The sequence below is a fragment of the Salvelinus fontinalis genome, chromosome 7 (genome assembly GCF_029448725.1).
Source record: "Salvelinus fontinalis isolate EN_2023a chromosome 7, ASM2944872v1, whole genome shotgun sequence".
Lineage (NCBI taxonomy): Eukaryota > Metazoa > Chordata > Actinopteri > Salmoniformes > Salmonidae > Salvelinus > Salvelinus fontinalis.
The window spans coordinates 58,864,431-58,882,504 of NC_074671.1; the positions used below are offsets into that span (position 1 = coordinate 58,864,431).

At 44.3% G+C, this 18,074-nt stretch overlaps 1 protein-coding gene across 1 annotated transcript in view; it reads right to left on the reverse strand.

The window, feature by feature from the left end:
• The window catches only part of LOC129859888 (striated muscle preferentially expressed protein kinase-like), a 55,979-nt gene extending 40,743 nt beyond the window's left edge, over window positions 1-15,236 (reverse strand). Inside the window, exons 1-3 of the mRNA XM_055930109.1 lie at window positions 14,962-15,236; window positions 14,201-14,747; window positions 545-587 (exon numbers count right to left, since the gene is read on the reverse strand). Coding sequence (XP_055786084.1) covers window positions 545-587; window positions 14,201-14,594 — 437 coding nt within the window. The 5' untranslated portion in view covers window positions 14,595-14,747; window positions 14,962-15,236. The remainder of the gene's footprint in view (window positions 1-544; window positions 588-14,200; window positions 14,748-14,961) is intronic.
• Window positions 15,237-18,074: the final 2,838 nt, after the last annotated feature.

An 18,074-nucleotide genomic window follows, 5' to 3' on the forward strand; every position in this document is an offset into this window, starting at 1 on the left:
GTCTAGCTGCAATATACACCGTGGATTAGATGAACAGTTGGGTGGAAATATGATTTGGAAAAGGAGCTGTGAGCATTTCTGTTTGACTGAGATTCCATATGTAATGCTAAACTAAGACCCTCAGAAATGATTCATTCTGTGATGTTATGCAGAGAGGCAACAATATGGGTACAAGAAAATTGCTTGTGGGGGCGGAGGAGAGGCATTCTGACAGCTAAATAATAAAAAAGCCCACTGTTTTTTCCTAGCAGCAATTAAAACATGAAAAATGCATGAAATCTCTGTACTAAATCATTTTTTTACCAAGGATCTTTTTTAATACAGAAAGCGTTAAGTGGTTCTCAGATACAACAACAAGCTAAATATGCACAGTAAAACTCAGTTTCTGTGTAATAACTATGTATTAATAACTGTGTAATAACCATTATTAACTGTGTAAAACCATTCTTAACTGTGTAATAGTTATTATTAACCATGTAATTACTATTATTAACTGTGCAATTACTAAGTAATAACTGTGTAATAACTCATACAGAAAACACACCATGGGTGAACCTTCCAAACGTCTTGGTGGAGTGTCCGGTCCTCTGAAATAATAGAGAGATAGAGGGTTGCATGAGTCAAACCAGCAAAAAGTACAACAGTCATGAAACTTAATGATTACTGAAACCAGAGGATTCCATTTTTGTCAGAACCCAAAAGAAAATGCCCAAACAAGAGAAGAAGCTCATACCTCAAACTGCATATTGTCCTGCATCCTACATCCTTATAACCTCATCTAAAACCCTACACACTGATAACTTGATAAGTCATTACTTCCAATGACTCCTAGAACCTTTGATGACTCCTATGACTCCTATGACCAACCATCGATCACGACCTTGAAGAGCTCACAGAGAGCTCAATGGAATGACTCATTACAGTACAGAGACACAGAAAACCCTGAAGTCAGAGAAAAGTAATGATTCAACTGCTAGATCAATCAGGCTGCTCTGCTCTCTAAGTACCATGCCTACTGCTATTTGCCAGCCAGAGCCTGTTGATGAAGTGTTGCCTGGTGGCCACAGTGAGACAAAAAACAACCGAAGCAACTAGAAGCGTCCGTTGTCAATCTCCTGTTCCTGATTATGGGGAACTCTGGGCAATCATATCAACACATACAGATGTAGGATCTTCATTTGAGCCAGTTTGCTACAGCAGGAAAATAATCCTGCAGCAACAGGAAATGTGAATTATTATGTGGATTATAGTATTAATATTAATTATAATGTTAATATTATTATATTAATGGACATTTTTTGTAGGGGTAGATAAATGTTTCATTAGGGCTAAATCTGACATTTGAAAGGGGAAATTACAAACTTTAGAAGTCTTTTTAAAACTTGAATAGACCACAAATTTGCATCTCAGCAACAAAAGAGTGATCAAATTAAGATGCTACATCTGTAGTAGGCAGAACCAGGCACAAACTGCATTTCTGCACAGTAAAGGTTTCTGACTTGGCAAGGCTAGGTAATCACTAGGCACCATAGTTTCCTCAAAGCTCTAGAGTGTTTATGCCAGAGTTTGGAGAGGATATTTCACAAGGTTTATATGATTATTTCTGAATATCGACTGTGTCGTACATACTGTACCACATAATTGTACTTGGTCATCTGGTGCTACATATCAGTTGTCTGCACTGTGGCCCAGTGACACACTTTTCTATTCTCCACAGATCACATTTGGGATAAACCCAATGTCAAATCCAAAATATCAGACGTTCTCTGCCAGGATACATGTTGTAGGGTACACATATGCTAATTCGAATAAAATGTCTTACAAATGGGCCATTTATAATATAAATGGAGAAAGAAAATTGGACCGTGAAATTTGTCCGAAAGCTGATTTTCAACCCAGCTCCCAAGGCATCTTCCCACCAGCCAACAGAATTGGACATTGACCCCCAGGGTGGCATTCTTTGTTACCGTGTCATGTGGAACTGTAAAGCCATACCCTCTGTGCCACAGAGGCCACTAGAACCCAGAGGACACTGAGGACATTCCACACAGAGAGCTATACCATGCAAAACCTACTGTACAGACCTGGATTTACTAACCTATAGGAACAATGCTCTGTGTTTACTGGTAAAATGGTAAAAGGGTGGGGCAACAAAGTATGTATCTTTCTCTTGGTTCTAGTAATCTATCACAAAGCCATTACAGCTCTTTAGTACTCCATGAGAAAACGGCTTAGAAAAGAGCATACACTAAGTGTAACAAAGCAACTTTGTGTCTGAAAGGTAGAGACTCACCTGGAACCTCTTCTTGGACCAGATTTTCTTCATGTCTAGAAGTAGTGCCTCTGTATCTCTCTTACTCTCTCTCTTTCTCTCTCTCGATGCCCTCCTCTGGGTTGCAGATTACCTGTGGCACTTGCTCAGCCAAACATCACTGCTGTGATCCTACCCAAATGGAGTGTGGGCCAACCACAATAATTCTCACACAAACCATGTAAATAGATTGAGCTCTCTTCACACGCGTGGGTGTTTATAATCCTCTGGTCTGGATGAGAGGAGGAACGTTCGGGGATTACAATCCACAAAATCCAGGTGTCTTTGTGTGAGAGTGAGAGTGTTTATCCGCCAAGGTGAGCAGCATCACTCTGACGTAGCAGACTATGCTCTGACTGCTGCCGGAGGAGAAAATGTTCAGCCGAACGCTGACACAAGCAGAGCCGTTCTCCATCCCCTCCAGCCCATCCCTCCCTCCCTCCTTCAACCAAGCCCCTCCTCGGAGCAACAGCAGCCAGCCAGAGAGGAACAGATTGAGACCCCAACCCGTGAGGACAACAGTAGAGAGGTGTGATCCGGAGGAAGGAAAACGACCTGCTCCTCTAAAGCATCCTCTCTGTCTCCTCTCTCACAGCAACAGCAGCAGCAGGAGGAATGAGAGGAGAGGAGAGATAGCCGCCAATAATGAGAGAGAGAGAGAGAGAGAGAGAGAGAGAGAGAGAGAGAGAGAGAGAGAGAGAGAGAGAGAGAGAGAGAGAGAGAGCAGACAAAGAGAGAGCAGAGGGGAGGCACACAGGGAGCAGGAGAGAGAGGAGAGGGTAGAGAGAAAGACAGACCAATAGAGATGGAGGGAGAATAGAAAGTGGGAAATAGAATCAGACAGAGTTCCCTCCGTTCTGTTGACATCATAAACCCACAGTTGAAGTGTCCCCCGCTTCCTCCCCAAAATCCAAATCCTTAATCCAAACTGCCTCTTTTTTTGTGGATCCCTCTCTCCTCTCCTCCTCTGCTTTATTCTCTTCAGCTCCAGTATCTTCACCGAGGAGAGGAAGAAAACAGCCTCCCCACCCCCAGGGCATCAATTATACATTCATAGTCCATGTCTGTGACGTTCGACTAAATCTGACTTCACGCTAAATAGCAATCAGTTATTTGCACCAGTGAACAGAGCAGAATTGCCCCTCTCCATTTCTCTCGCTCTGCTTCAGCTCTGTCCCCAACACTACAAATGGCGTAGATAGATTAGCTTGATGGCTAGCTGGTGCAACATACAAGCTGTGCACGCCATAGTCTCTGACAGATACACAAATCAATAGGAACAACAAACGCCATGGATACATTCATCGTACAGTTGACATCAACAGTAGGTTGTGCGTTTGTCTTTGTGGTGTTTTATACACAGTGTATCTCTCTCACTACGTTAGTGCAGGGTTTCCCAAACTCGGTCCTGGGCCCCACCTGGGTGCACGTTTTGGTTTTTGCCCTAGCACTACAAAACGTGCACCCAGGGGGGGCCCAGGACCGAGTTTGGGAAACCCTGTGTTAGTGTGTCAGTAGGTCAGAGTGTGTGAGGGAAATGGAGTCTTAACCATCAATAAATGATGTGGGAAAAGATGATGATGTCTTTCTACCCCGCCTCCCCGTTCTACGGTTCTCACAGGAATAATCATCAACTAGAAATAACAGATCATGAAACAAACAGATGTTGTGAAAGGAATTAGGGAACGAGGAAAGGTGAAGAGAACACATCATCCTCCCACTGCAATCACCTGACACTACAAATCCTCCCTTCTTATTACAGGCCACTCACTCACTCACTCTCACTCTCACTCTCACTCTCACTCTTACTCTCACTCTCACTCTCACTCTCACTCTCACTCACACACACACACACACAATGTATTGTTCTCTCAGATACATCTGTGTCCACCACATCCATCTAAAAATAATAACAGGGGGACCCAGATCACCTTGTAAAAACAGCCCAGAAACTAGATGGGCATTTTTTCAGATTAGGCCAAATCTTTCACACTGCGATTGACTGCTACTTTTTTTATCGTTGTTACGTGAGACACGCTACTGTTTATATGTGTCATACACAGTGTCAATATCCAGGGGATATTACCACATGCCCATAAATCAGAGAAAGCCAACCATTCACAGACGTCGCAATAGATGAGTCTTTTTATAGCTAAAGCCTCCATTGTTCGTAATAATGTTGTTTATTTACCCATTTGGCTGTTTCTAAGTAAGTGAATGCATCCTAATTCAAAAAATACAGCCAATACTGTGTTCCTTTTCACTCAAAAGCTGCTTCAATAGCTATAAGCCTTCTCCTTCCTTCCTTCCTTCCTTCCTTCCTTCCTTCCTTCCTTCCTTCCTTCCTTCCTTCCTTCCTTCCCCTTTACCCCATCCCTCCCTCTACCTCCCTTCGTCTCCCTCCATCCCTATTCATCCCTGCCCCATCACCTCACCCCATGCATCTCCAGAAAGAAGGGATTTTCTCTGGCTGTGAGTAATCAATAACAAGGGTCTCTGTGCGATACAGGATACACCACGATAGTCACAATTCACTCGACCGGGATCAATATGTCCCCTGACCAATCATAACACTGCCTTCTATTACAGCAGTCCAATGAAAATCCAAGAAGCAGGTGTCAAAGCTACAATACGTTGTCAGACAAATGACCTAAGGGGGATTCAGTTATATCACCGTAAGTCACCATAGTAACACAATGGGTGTATCTTTTATAGTCCAAAGAAGCTTCCTCTCCTCTCTTTCTTCCCCATCATCAGTTACATGAAAATAAATGAAAACAACATGACTTCCATGCAGATATCAATTAGCTGATACAATACAGTAGCCAGCATACCATTTACTCTACTTGAATGAGCTGACAACAATGTGAAACAGAGCAGACTTCACGGAAGCCCATTGATTTTGTGACAGAGGGGGGTTTCAGTGGCGCAGCTCTGATGAACTCTCTGCAGGCCCACGAGTCTATCAGAGACATTTATCTGGCATTAGCTCCCTGAGGTAGAAAACAGACCCCGCTGTGGGTGCATCTTAATCAAGTTGTTTTTTTATACATGAGTCACTTTGCACTACAGGTCCAACCACAGGACACGGTCAATCCCAACAGAGGAACCCAGAGCCTTCTCCAAAACCTGTTAGTCACAACCCATATCTAGACGTTTGCTGGGGAAGACAAGGTCATCATTCCTCTTGCCCAGAGGTTTCCCCGGGTCTACATGTTCGTTTCCGGTTTCCCTGTCTAGTTAGAGGAAACGTACTACCGGGCACAGACGTCAGTTCAACGTCTTTCGATTTACATTTGGTTAAGTTGTCAACTAACATGAATTCAACATGAAATCAACCAAAAATATCACCCTGTCATTGTATTTAGGTTGTAGGTTTGGCGAAAAAAAGACAAAATTCCTTTAGGTTGATGACTTTTTGCAAATCCAATCAGTTTTCCACATTGATTCAACATTATCACGTTTCATTTTAGGGTTGAAATGACATGGAAACAAGGTTGATTCAACCAGTTTTTGCCCAGTGGGTTTGTACATTCTACTACTGTAATAGCCTTTTAATAGAACAGAAGCCATTCCTTTGTTGTAAACGTAGCTCAGAGTCAGACCCTGTGGAGATACAGGGTGGTGTAGAGGTCCAGGCCCAGGTGACAGACACAGTGGGCATGTCTGTACTGACTGCTGATGACCACACAGAAACATGATCCTATCACCTAATCCTGGCCCCCTCCAGGCCTCAGACCATGGGACTGACGCCTAACTAGAGAGAAGGAACATAAACAGGACCAGCGCCAGGCCAAACACGGAGGCGCCTCATCTCATGATCTGGGGTGAAATTTCCCCTTGGTACAGATCTAGGATCATCTTTCCTCACCTGACAAAATAGGTCAGTTCCCTTAATATGGCCAGTGGTGGAAAAAGTACCCAATTGTCATACTTGAGTAAAAGTATAGATACCTTAATTAATAGAAAGTTACTCAAGTAAAAGTGAGTCACCCAGTAAAATACTACTTCAGTAAAAGTCTAAAAGTATTTAGTTTCAAAAATGCTTAAGTATGGCCTCCCGGGTGGCGCAGTGGTCTAGAGCACTGCATCGCAGTGCTAACTGCGCCACCAGAGTCTCTGGGTTCGCGTCCAGGCTCTGTCGCAGCCGGCCGCGACCGGGAGGTCCGTGGGGCGACGCACAATTGGGCTAGCGTCGTCCGGGTTAGGGTGGGTTTGGCCGGTAGGGATATCCTTGTCTCATCGCGCTCCAGCGACTCCTGTGGCGGGCCGGGCGCAGTGCGCGCTAACCAAGGGGGCCAGGTGCACAGTGTTTCCTCCGACACATTGGTGCGGCTGGCTTCCGGGTTGGAGGCGCGCTGTGTTAAAGAAGCAGTGCGGCTAGGTTGGGTTGTGCTTCGGAGGACGCATGGCTTTCGACCTTCGTCTCTCCCGAGCCCGTACGGGAGTTGTAGCGATGAGACAAGACAGTAATTACTAGCGATTGGATACCACGAAAAATTGGGGAGAAAAGGGGATAAAATAATTAAAAAAAATATTTAAAAAAATGCTTAAGTATCAAAAGTAAATGTAATTGCTAAAATACACTTAAGTGTCAAAAGTAGAAGTAAAAGTATAAATAATTCTTTATATTATTCTTTAATATTAAGCAAAGCAGACAGCTCCATTTTCTTGTTTTTAAAAGTACGGATAGCCAGGGCACGATCCAACACTCAGACTTTATTAACAAAAGAGGCTGCTGTGTTTAGTGAGTCCACCAGACCAGAGGTAGTAGGGATGACCACGTGTTCTCTTGATAAGTGCGTGAATTTCAAAATGATCCTGTTCTGCTAAGCATTCAAAATGTATTACATTGTGGTCCGTGACTATGCACTGTGAATCATTCTGGTAATGTAATGGGATTTCACATCACACAGATGCCTCTTGCTAGTTTATCTCATTCTCTAGGTCTGGTCTGTGTCAGTCACAGGACTGGATAGTAGACTGGGGTGATAAAGAGAGGAGAGAGAGGGGGCAGAGACAGACTGAGAGAAGGAGATAAAGAGAGAGGGGGGGCAGAGAGAGACTGAGAGAGATACTATGAGATACTCTATGCCTACAGTATGGACTAAAATTAGGAGGTACTGTATCTACCATGTGACCAGACCAGACAGACAGGCAGTCGGGCTGACAGACATACAGACAACTGGGGGGGGGGGGGGGGGGGGGGGGGGGGATAATGGTGGGAGATAATGTATTTACAACTGCAACCCACAGCCAGCTGAGTCTTTGAAGTATTGCAATATTATCATTTGAAACAATGTACTCCCTAGTAGTTGCTGTACATAGTACAGTCATTTTATGGATGCAATGCCCAGTCATTTTTCTCAGCGTCTGTTAATAGTTGAGAGCCTAGAAAAAGAGACTATCCACAGAGGCAGTGCGTGTCTAGTTATCATCATCGGGGGATGCTGTGAATAGCCTGCTCATTAGATGAGTATTATTGGTTTGCACTGGAAGCCTGTCAGCCAGCCAACACCTGTTAGGTTTGAAACATCCTGGTCCCCAACTAGAATCAGAAGAATAGGTCAGTGGCGTTGTACAATTCAATATTCTATAAGGAGGTAATGGAAGAGAATGAACAGTAGACACTAGGAGTCTGATGAGGTCTTCTGTGTCTGTTGTGACCTCATCATGGTCCAGTCCATTTTTACTTCAGACTTCGTATCAGTAAGCACAACAACATCAGATTGTCATGAGATAACAGATAGCTGAACAGTAAGTAAGAACCTACTCAAGAGCCCAGACACTTCCCACCTTTTCCGTGTGGTTGGTTAGAACGAGTTCTAACACTCACCTTTGGGTTTCTTTCTCCTGGGGCCAGTCACACCGTCCCTCACACTTCTCAAAGCCTTCCGAGCATCCAGATACTCCTTCTTTAGCATGGCTCCAGTTGATATCTCTCTCACTCTCTTATTCTTTTAACACTGGGCCTCTCAGATGTGTAATCCTCGTTAATCAAACGTCCGTCTTCTTGTCGAACTCTCAAATCACCATCAAATCACAATCTAAGCCCATTCCTCTACACTTGACAGTTCTTCCTGGTTTTACCCGTAAATCCTGACCTTAGTGAGGTAAGGATGACTTATTTCAACATGGCCACTTCTCCTTAGTTGGAATGTGTATCCCAATCCCATGGAGGCAAGGGTGAATATGAGATCCTTAAAATGGCTTCTGCTAAGACTCCTAGATGTCCTGTCTACTTCATGGCCAGGGTGAGGACATTTTCCTTAAGATGGCTGCCTCAATGCACCTGATGGTTCCCTCTGCCTCGCTCAGGCCCTCTCTCTCTCTCTCTCTCTCTCTCTCTCTCTCTCTCTCTCCCCCGTTCCCCCTTACTCCAACACAACAACACCAAGCCCGGTGGTCTATTTCGAGTGGGCTATTGTACACCCCTGCTACCCCTGCTCTGTACCCTTACAGTGGACCTGCCCTCCTGTAATAAGGAGATTACAGACAGGGCTGAAACAACCTTTACTGTCCTGTCTGACTCTCTGCTTGGACTGAGAAACCCCCTACTAGTGACAGACTGAAGAAGGCTTCCTGTGATCCTGTGATGCACTGAAACAGAATCTGAACTCATTAAAGAACAGAGAAAGTTTGAACACAACTTATTACTGTTTTGACAGCCAATGAACATGGCAAAGATATTGTTGTCAGCCATGAATAACTTCAACAAGCTGCTTTAAAGCTGGAATCCTTAATGGTAAAACTGCTACATCTGTTGAGTCTTGAAAACTCGTCCTTAGGCAACACAGTGACTAGGTTTTAATGATGGACTCTTTTGGCGTAAAGGAAGCACTGCCTACGTCGATAAAGAAAAAAAATCTGGGGACTTAAATCACAAGCCAGACATGCCAGAACATTGCAACTTAAAACCAACGTTTGCAGTCAAAACCTTTGCAGTGGTTTTAGTGAAGGTTGAAGGTGATCTCCGTATTGCTAGCTACTATTTTGTATTTTATTTAAGCTGATAAAGTATTGATGTAGGCTGTTGCTGTGTTACACATGTTGCTGTGTTACCCAGCAAACACAGTGACTAGCAAACAACAAACACAGTGACCAGCAAACAACAAACACAGTAACAGCAAACAACAAACACTGTTTTTTCCCCTCTGATATCATCACACTTGCGATAGAACAGCAGAATATGCACTGTCGTTGTTTTTTCAATGCTGCCGAACATGCCTCCACCTCTGTTCAGTCATCAAAACAATAACTATAACAAAGGCTCTGGGCAGTGGTGTAAAGTACTTAAGTAAAAATACTTTAAGGTACTACGTAAGTCGTTTTTTAGGGTATCTGTACTTTACTTTACTATATTTACTTACTTTTACTCCACTACATTCCTAAAGAAAATAATGTACCTTTTACTCCATACATTTTACCTGACACACAAAAGTACTCGTGTCATTTTGAGTGCTTAGCAGGACTGGAAAATGGTCCAATTCACACACTTATCAAGAGAACATCCCTGGTCATCCCTACTGCCTCTGATCTGACGGACTCACTAGACACAAATGCTTCGTTTGTAAATGATAATGAGTGTTGGAGTGTGCTCCTGGCTATCCATACATTTAAAAATCTAGAAAATCATGCTGTCTGGTTTGCTTAATGTAAGGAATTTTAAATGACATATACTTTCACTTTTACTTTTGATACTTAAGTATATTTTAGCAATTACATTTACTTTTGATACTTAAGTATATTTAAAACCAAATACTCTTAGAATTTTACTGAAGTAGTATTTTACTGGGTCACTTTTACTTTTACTTGAGTCATTTTCTATTAATATTAAGATATCTTTACTTTTACTCCAGTATGACAATTTGGGTACTTTTTCCACCACTGGCTCTGAGGGAGAACATTGTCTCTGTTTCCCCTAAAGCCAATTCGATCTTTAAGTAACTATAAAAAGTAGAGGTGAACTTTTGAATGACGGACCAAAATCCGAATCAATTTGACAGGCTAAAAACACATGCACAGAGTGTGGTGGTGGACTACATTACATTCTAAATCTGAACGGGATTGTTCATCACTATGTCTGACGTCACTAAATCGGTGTCCTGCTTGAGAATATCAGATGTTAGACACGTAGACCAAATGCTGGAGTGCATATATACCCACCGACAGTGTGAGTCTAAGACATGGGTCTATAACTGCACAGTAAATATATTCTGAGGGTGGGAATCCACCCTGTCAACTTGTCACGGGGTCGTTAAATTACAGTAGAGTTCTGGTTAGCATAGCATAGCTAGCCACACTGAAACTCCCTAGATCCACAAGGACACTGGAGTGGACAGTCACGATACTTGGCATAACAAACTGTAGTTATGGAATATGGGCCAGAGGCATGGGAGGATCAAGTTCATGTCCTCCCAAGCATGGGAGTATCCATGTACTGTTGCATTCTGGTTTCATTCCCAGAATAACAAAATGGCAGAGGTTTGAGAGGCCAGTATAAGAGCATGCATGTTTGGTAACTTGAAGGGGGTTTATATAAGGCATTCATAACACCTTTATAGATGTTTCATGTAGTCTAAATACCATGTCAGCTAAAATGTCAGCTAAAATACCAGTTACTTGGATAGCGCTCAGAGAAACATGATGTAACCATAGGGGTAGTTTACACCATTAAGCATCTATCGTGGACATATGAAACTGACAGATTCTCGTGGACAGATGAAACGTTGAGGATCTGTCAAGGCTCAGGTATAATTATGTGATTACAGGCAACAATAGTTTCTGGTTTGGTCTTTCGTTATTGATTTTTGGACCAATCAGTATGGGGAGAAGGCGGTGCTTAAGCAGGTGCAGTGATTTTCAAGCCTGTGTTTGGATTATATAAAGTTTCCACTAGATTCCACAGCCACAAAGTAAAAATTGTCTGTATCGTAAAAATGCATGAAAACAAAATCTGCCCATGATAAACACTGCTGAAATTAGAGGAAAGGAGGGGTTTGGTTGAGAGTTTCTGTTTGCGAGGGAGGAGACTTCACTTCCTTCCGTTGCGCAAGGTAACCATACTGGTTAACAGCATTCCCCCCAGAAGTAAAACAGCAAATTACAGATTTTTGCGAGCGGATTTAACTTCTGGGTAACCAAGATTATAAGAGTTGTAAAACCATTGAATGTGTGAGGGGGTTACGTTTACAGACTGACCTCATGTCAAGTCATTGAAGTGATTCAGTGGTCAAAGCGTAAACACTACTAAGCCAAATATGATGTGTCAAAAAGTATCACAGTCACAGACTGGTGGCTTGTTGTGGCATGGTCAGTACTGACATATGGTGCTTTTTGACTTCTTAAAGGGCCAGCCTCAAAAGATACCTACATGTGATGCATCTAGTATTTTCTACATGCATCTATTACCAGAAAAAACACACACACACACTTCCTCTATCCTTTTATACATCTATATCTCCCACTCCCTCAACCCTCCCTCCCTCCCTCTTTCATCATGATGACTGTGATTGAGTGTGACTGTCCGTAGTCTCAGCCCCACTGAGGCACTGTGGTGTTGCTATAATTACTTGTGATGTGTACTGGTGCAATAGGAGAGCCCGATGGCATCCACACATCTCTGGAACATGAACCTCCTGGCACATACCATGCCACAAATAAGAGAGGAGGGGGTAGAGGGAATGGAGGAGGCAGAGAACCACACAGGGGTCTGGGGGCAGGGAAAAAAGAAAGAGGGAGAGAGAGAGAGTAAAAGAGAGAGAGAGAGAGAGAGAGAGAGAGAGAGAGAGAGAGAGAGAGAGAGAGAGAGAGAGAGAGAGAGAGAGAGAGAGAGAGAGCGAGAGAGAGAGTGAGAGGGGGTGAAAAGAAGGGCAGAGAAAGGGGAGATAGAGTGTCTGAGAAGAGGCTTATTGGTCATGGTGCATGGTCATGGTGGGAGATAGATGGTCACATGCAGGTTGAATATCACCAGGAGGAGAGATAGACATAGAGACCCACCAGGAGGAGAGAGACACAGAGACCCACCAGGAGGAGAGATAGACATAGAGACCCACCAGGAGGGAGAGAGACACAGACATGACAAGAGAGGGGTAGAAGGTTCTAGGCAGAGACTCAAGAATAAGACCAAGATGTCAACAGGAGAGGGGAGAGAGTTGAGGAGAAAACAAGAGGGTGTGATGGGTGAGGAGAGAGGGGGAGACGGCTGAGGAGCGAGGGGGAGAAGGCTGAGGAGCGAGGGGGAGAGGGCTGAGGAGAGAGGGGGAGAGGGGAGAGGAGAGAGGGCTGAGGAGAAAGGGGGAGAAGAGTGGAGTGAAAGGGAGAGAAGGTATGGGGGCAGAAAGTGATAACCAGAGATTGTCTGGCGAAGGCCAAAGACGTCCCCAGGAAAGGGAGAGAGGGGAGAGGAGTATGGAGGAAAGGAAGGGCAGTGATTGCAGAGGAAGAGGGAGATCAAGCGAGAGAGGTGGGAAGAATGAGAACCGATAAAAGGGCAAGGAAATAGATGAGTAGAGAGGGGGGAGGGAGTGAGAGCTGAAGGGGAGTATAAAGAAGATGAGATGAGAGGGGAGTGAGTTAGAGTTCCTCGTCTAGCCACTCAAAAAGGCCGATCCATCTCTCTCAGGCTTCAGCTGACTGTCTGTTACAGTGAATTTATGCCGTCAGAACTCCCACCCTCAGCAAAGGAGCCCTCCAAAGCATTCTAATTATAGCTAGTATCTCATGAAACAAGGGGATCAGGGCAATGCTTTCGGCTTCACCAGGCACAAAGTACAAAAAGTGTCCTTCGTCGTATCGTCTTCCCTTTAATAGCGTTCTCACCGTAAGATTCTGTCCTGCGTCCCAAAATGGATTCCTATGTCCTTAATTGGGGAGGACGGGCTCGTGGTAATGGCTGGAGCGGAATAGGTGGAATGGTATCAAATACATCAAACACATGGTTTCCATGCCATTCAATGTACTCTGTTCCAGCCATTATTATGAGCCGTCGTTTCTTTGCAGCCTCCACTGCCACTATATAGGGAGTAGAGTGCAATTTGGGACACAGCCAGACAATGTGATGGATGGCTTTGGGTTGTGGGACACTACGTGTGGAGCTCCAGTTACAACTGTTCATTCTCTCATGTGATGTGGTCCAGACTAATGACATGGCCTTTACTGACTGGTGAGCCACATAGCATTTGTCTGATTCCTTTATTAGATTTATTAAAGGGACAGCTCTGCAAGCCCAAATGTGATACTGTAAATACACAAATAAATACACAAACATCTATTTACAGTCATTCAAATGGAGTAATCTCTCTCTCTCTACATCTCTCCATCTCTCAGTTACACCCTGGACAAAATGGCCGCCATATCACTTCAGTTTGCTCCAAACTGCAAAAACAACAACAATCATCCAACCAGGGGGTCAGAAGGTGAAGGGTTCAACTGCTAAAAGATCACAGCGACGGATGGCATTGAGGGTCACACCAGCCCCACCCTAAACCGCTACGCCTCAATTTAGACTGAGGATCCAAATTTAACCTCACCCCTCTCAAGACAAGTGTTGCTAGCTGACGGGTTCTACAGTAGAAGTCGTTTTGAAAGAGCGGGGTTGAAGTACTTTTGAAAGAGCAAGGGTTTTCTAGAGTGGAATGGACAGCTATTTGAGATGGAATTAAATAAATATACCACCTGCAAACCTGTTGGGTACATTGTTGTTGGCTTTTGTAAAGATTGGTCCTTTGCTTACCGAGCACCTTTTAAAAAAGTAGATGGATAACAGATGTTCCCCTGCATGCTTCCCTTGTAGACTTACACAATGTTTTGTGAGGGTTGTCCCCGTGTTTCAATACTTAGCAAACACAGATGAATCATAATGTTGTCCCAATGTTTCCCCAACGTTACCTTCTCCCAGGTCCATAACGGCAAGCAGGGCGCTGCTCTGAGCCTCCCCCAGGCAGTTGCTGGCCACGCAGGTATAGAGACCAGCATCACTGGCCTTGCAATCCCTGATCCACAGACCCCCAACATCCTTCTCCCCAGGCGGGGCCAGGAGATCATTGTTACGGTACCAAAACAGAGAGGGGGCAGGTTGACCCCCCACAGACACCCTCAGGCGGATATCACACCCTGTCCCCACTGCAGCCTTGCGGAGCTTGCGCACGAACACCGGCGGGGTTCGACCTGGGTCCCCTGTGTCCGGAACTACCTGGTCCTGAGAAACTTTGGCCCGTTTGGAGGGGATACCAGGACTGAGGTGTGTGCCGCCTTCCGCCATTTTCTTTGGGTTGGAGCTCATGGTTCTGAACACTTCATGTTCAACAAGTGACAGCCTTTCAGATATGGGTTGCAGTTACTGAGTGTACGGAACAATCCTTATGAAATCATCCATTGGTGCTTCTATTCCTTGGTTGGTCAGAGGTAGGTCTCAGCATCCAAGTTGATCTGGAGTCTGTGGTTACATAGATATACAGTAAGATACTGTCACAAATGAAATGAACATGCAGCTGCAACGATGCAGTCCACTTATGGAGACGCAAATAAAACACAGAAGGTAAACAATTAACTTATCATCATAAAGTTACCCCAAATCCCTCAATAAATATCATGCCAGTGAAGGGACAACATGCCTTTAACCCATTATGAACCCCTGATAATGAACTTACCTCGTCACCTCCCAGAAAAATATGCAATCCATTTTTTTCACATCCTCGCAAAGTCCAGTTAAGGTAACAAGATCTGGGAAGCCAAATATTTCATCTGGAACAAATTAAAGTGTCCTCTCTCTGCCTGTCCTGCTGTCCACTGGAGCCCCTGGTGTAAGTCCACCTGGATCATCTAGACTTAGCCGCCACCGCTACAGCCCTTTGAAGGGGGTCTGGGGCTCTGCTTACACCCCACCGAAGAGTGGAGAGAGAGAGAGATCTGACCTATGGAGGCTCCAATGTCACCACTATCCAAACTGGCTCTACTTGGACTCGAGGAGAGTGGCTCTAGTGCACCCACACTACTCTTTTTTTCTTGTCAGGAGTTAAGCTCCCTCTCTCTCCCTCGCTCTCCCTCGCTCCCTCTCCCTCCCTCGCGCCCTCTCTTTCCCCCGCTCCCTGTGGTTGAGTCTCCTGGTAGGTGACGGGCAAGTGCCCCCAGCCTTGAAGTGACAGCTGCATCCTGGATAGGTCACATTTTTTGGGGAGCCCATGTGCCCCTGCCTCTGCCTCTCTCACACACACAAACCAAGCTTGCTTGTGTGTGTGTGTGTGTGTGTGTGTGTGTGTGTGTGTGTGTGTGTGTGTGTGTGTGTGTGTGTGTGTGTGTGTGTGTGTGTGTGTGTGTGTGTGTGTGTGTGTGTGTGTGTGTGTGTGTGTGTGTGTGTGTGTGTGTGTGTGTGTGCGCGTGTGTGTGTGCGCGTGCGTGCGGGTGCGTGTGTGTGTGTGTGTGTCAGAGTAGAGAGGGGAGCCAAGGGGAGTAGATAAATGTGTTCTGGTTCATAAGTCAAAGCTAGGCACCCAGCAACATAAGAGCACATGCATACTAACAACTACTGGTAGCTCACATGTATACTAACAACTACTGGTAGCTCACATGCATACTAACAACTACTGGTAGCTCACATGTATACTAACAACTACTGGTAGCTCACATGCATACTAACAACTACTGGTAGCTCACATGCATACTAACAACTACTGGGAGTTCACATGCATACTAACAACTACTGGTAGCTCACATGCATACTAACAACTACTGGCAGCTCACATGCATACTAACAACTACTGGTAGCTCACATGCATACTAACAACTACTGGTAGCTCACATGCATACTAACAACTACTGGGAGTTCACATGCATACTAACAACTACTGGTAGCTCACATGCATACTAACAACTACTGGTAGCTCACAAGGAAATAAAACCATACTTCTCTAACTCTGTTAAAATGTTTTTAATCTCACAATCTTGTGTTTTTGTTTTGCATTAGGTTGCATCATATTAGATTATTAATTGGTAATTTATAACCTCATACGTCATTGACAGCTTGTCATTATGACTAACTCTGAGTCACAGCAGTAGGAGGAGAACCATGTGGGCTGGTACGGGATAAATAAACCCCATCTACAGCTCCTCTGTCTGTCTGGTCACCATGGAAACAGACTATATAGTGCCGTGGACTTGGACCACAGTCATATATTTAGAGAGTACATCGCTCTGACTTGGGCAAAGACCATCCTCTGGTCTAGGCCTCAAGCAGAGCATGGACCAAATGCTGATGTGTGCAAAGAGGATACTTATTGCTAATAAACAATACAGTGTGTGTCTGTCTGTCTGTCTGTCTGTCTGTCTGTCTAGCTTACCAATTATAGTCTTCACACCAACGTGCAGTGTTGGGAAAATATTCATCATGTTGAATTATGTGCATCCAACACTTTGTTTAAAGGTTACAAATTCATCATATTGATAAAAGAACGCCAGTTCCGATTATTTGAAGCAACTTAGGATAGAAAATGCGCCATTTAGGATGCACCTGCGGTGATGATGGGAGCGCATCTGGTGTTTATTTTCAGGCAAAAGTCGCATGGCAACAGAGTTTATCCATCAATCACACGAACTTGGACAGACCGCTCCCTGCTAACTGGCCAACAGTTGGGTAAAACATTTTTAGGTTTTGAACTATGTATTTTATGAAAGTCGGGTTTTGCGGAGGTTTAATTAGGCCTATAACTTTGCCGGTTGAAGCGAAAGGCCTTAAAGTCAAAACGTGTGCAAAAATGTATCCTCTAATTTTATTGCCTAAACTTTCTTTCATTTATTGTCTGAATTTCGCTGAAAATACCTTTGTATAAACTATACTGTAACAGTAGTCCTGTGCCTGACCTACATTTATTGTATATTTTCGTATAAAACAATTGTTTATTTACGACAAGAAATAAGTTGCGCGCTACTATGGAAATTGGGCTCCTCCATGCGCTCCTTTATTACGGCGTTTCGTTCTTAATAAACGCGCCAACAAACGTAGAATTGGAACTAAAACTTTTAGTTTGCTTATGGACGAAAGCTGGAATAGCTGTTTTAAATCGGCAAACCATCTTCATCCAAAACGTTGAATCAAATCTTCATATCTGGGGACAATTTGGATAACTGAGGCTACTTAATTTTTAAAAAGTGTATTGAACATTTTACTGTTAAAATTAACTGATCTGGGACTTGGACATTTTTTTGAATGCAAAGTCAACTGCTTATAAAGTAAAAACACAATTTCCCCACTTCCAGGTATGGATAGCATTCAACCTCTGTCTCCATAGTGACAGTTCAAGTCTCCAACATTTCAAGTCTTTGGTCTCCAGGGAAACCACCCAGCCACAGCTCCATCTAAAGCCTCCAAAGTCAAAGTCAAACCTCGGAAAGTGCTAAAACTGCTAATTTACGCCGCCCTTCAAAACCCAAAAAGGCTCAAGTCCTCTGGGAGTCCATCCTGTTTCTGTAAGAAAACAACCCTGTACTGTCAACAGAATGATCCCGAGGATGGTTGGTAGTCCAGACTCACAGAGCCCAGGCCCATCCCGGAGTGCTGTGCAGCAGCTGGGCGACAGTGCCAGTCATGCAGAGACCCCAAAGCTCAAGAAGCCCAAATGGGTCATGAGGATCAGCGCCTTCAAGGACCCTGATACCCTCCCACCGAAGAAGAAGCGACAGAGGAAGACGGAAAAGAGGCCTGCTGTGCCTGCCATGACCACTGGTTGGTCAGATGAGGCGTCTGGCATCAGGGAGCACAAAAGAGCAG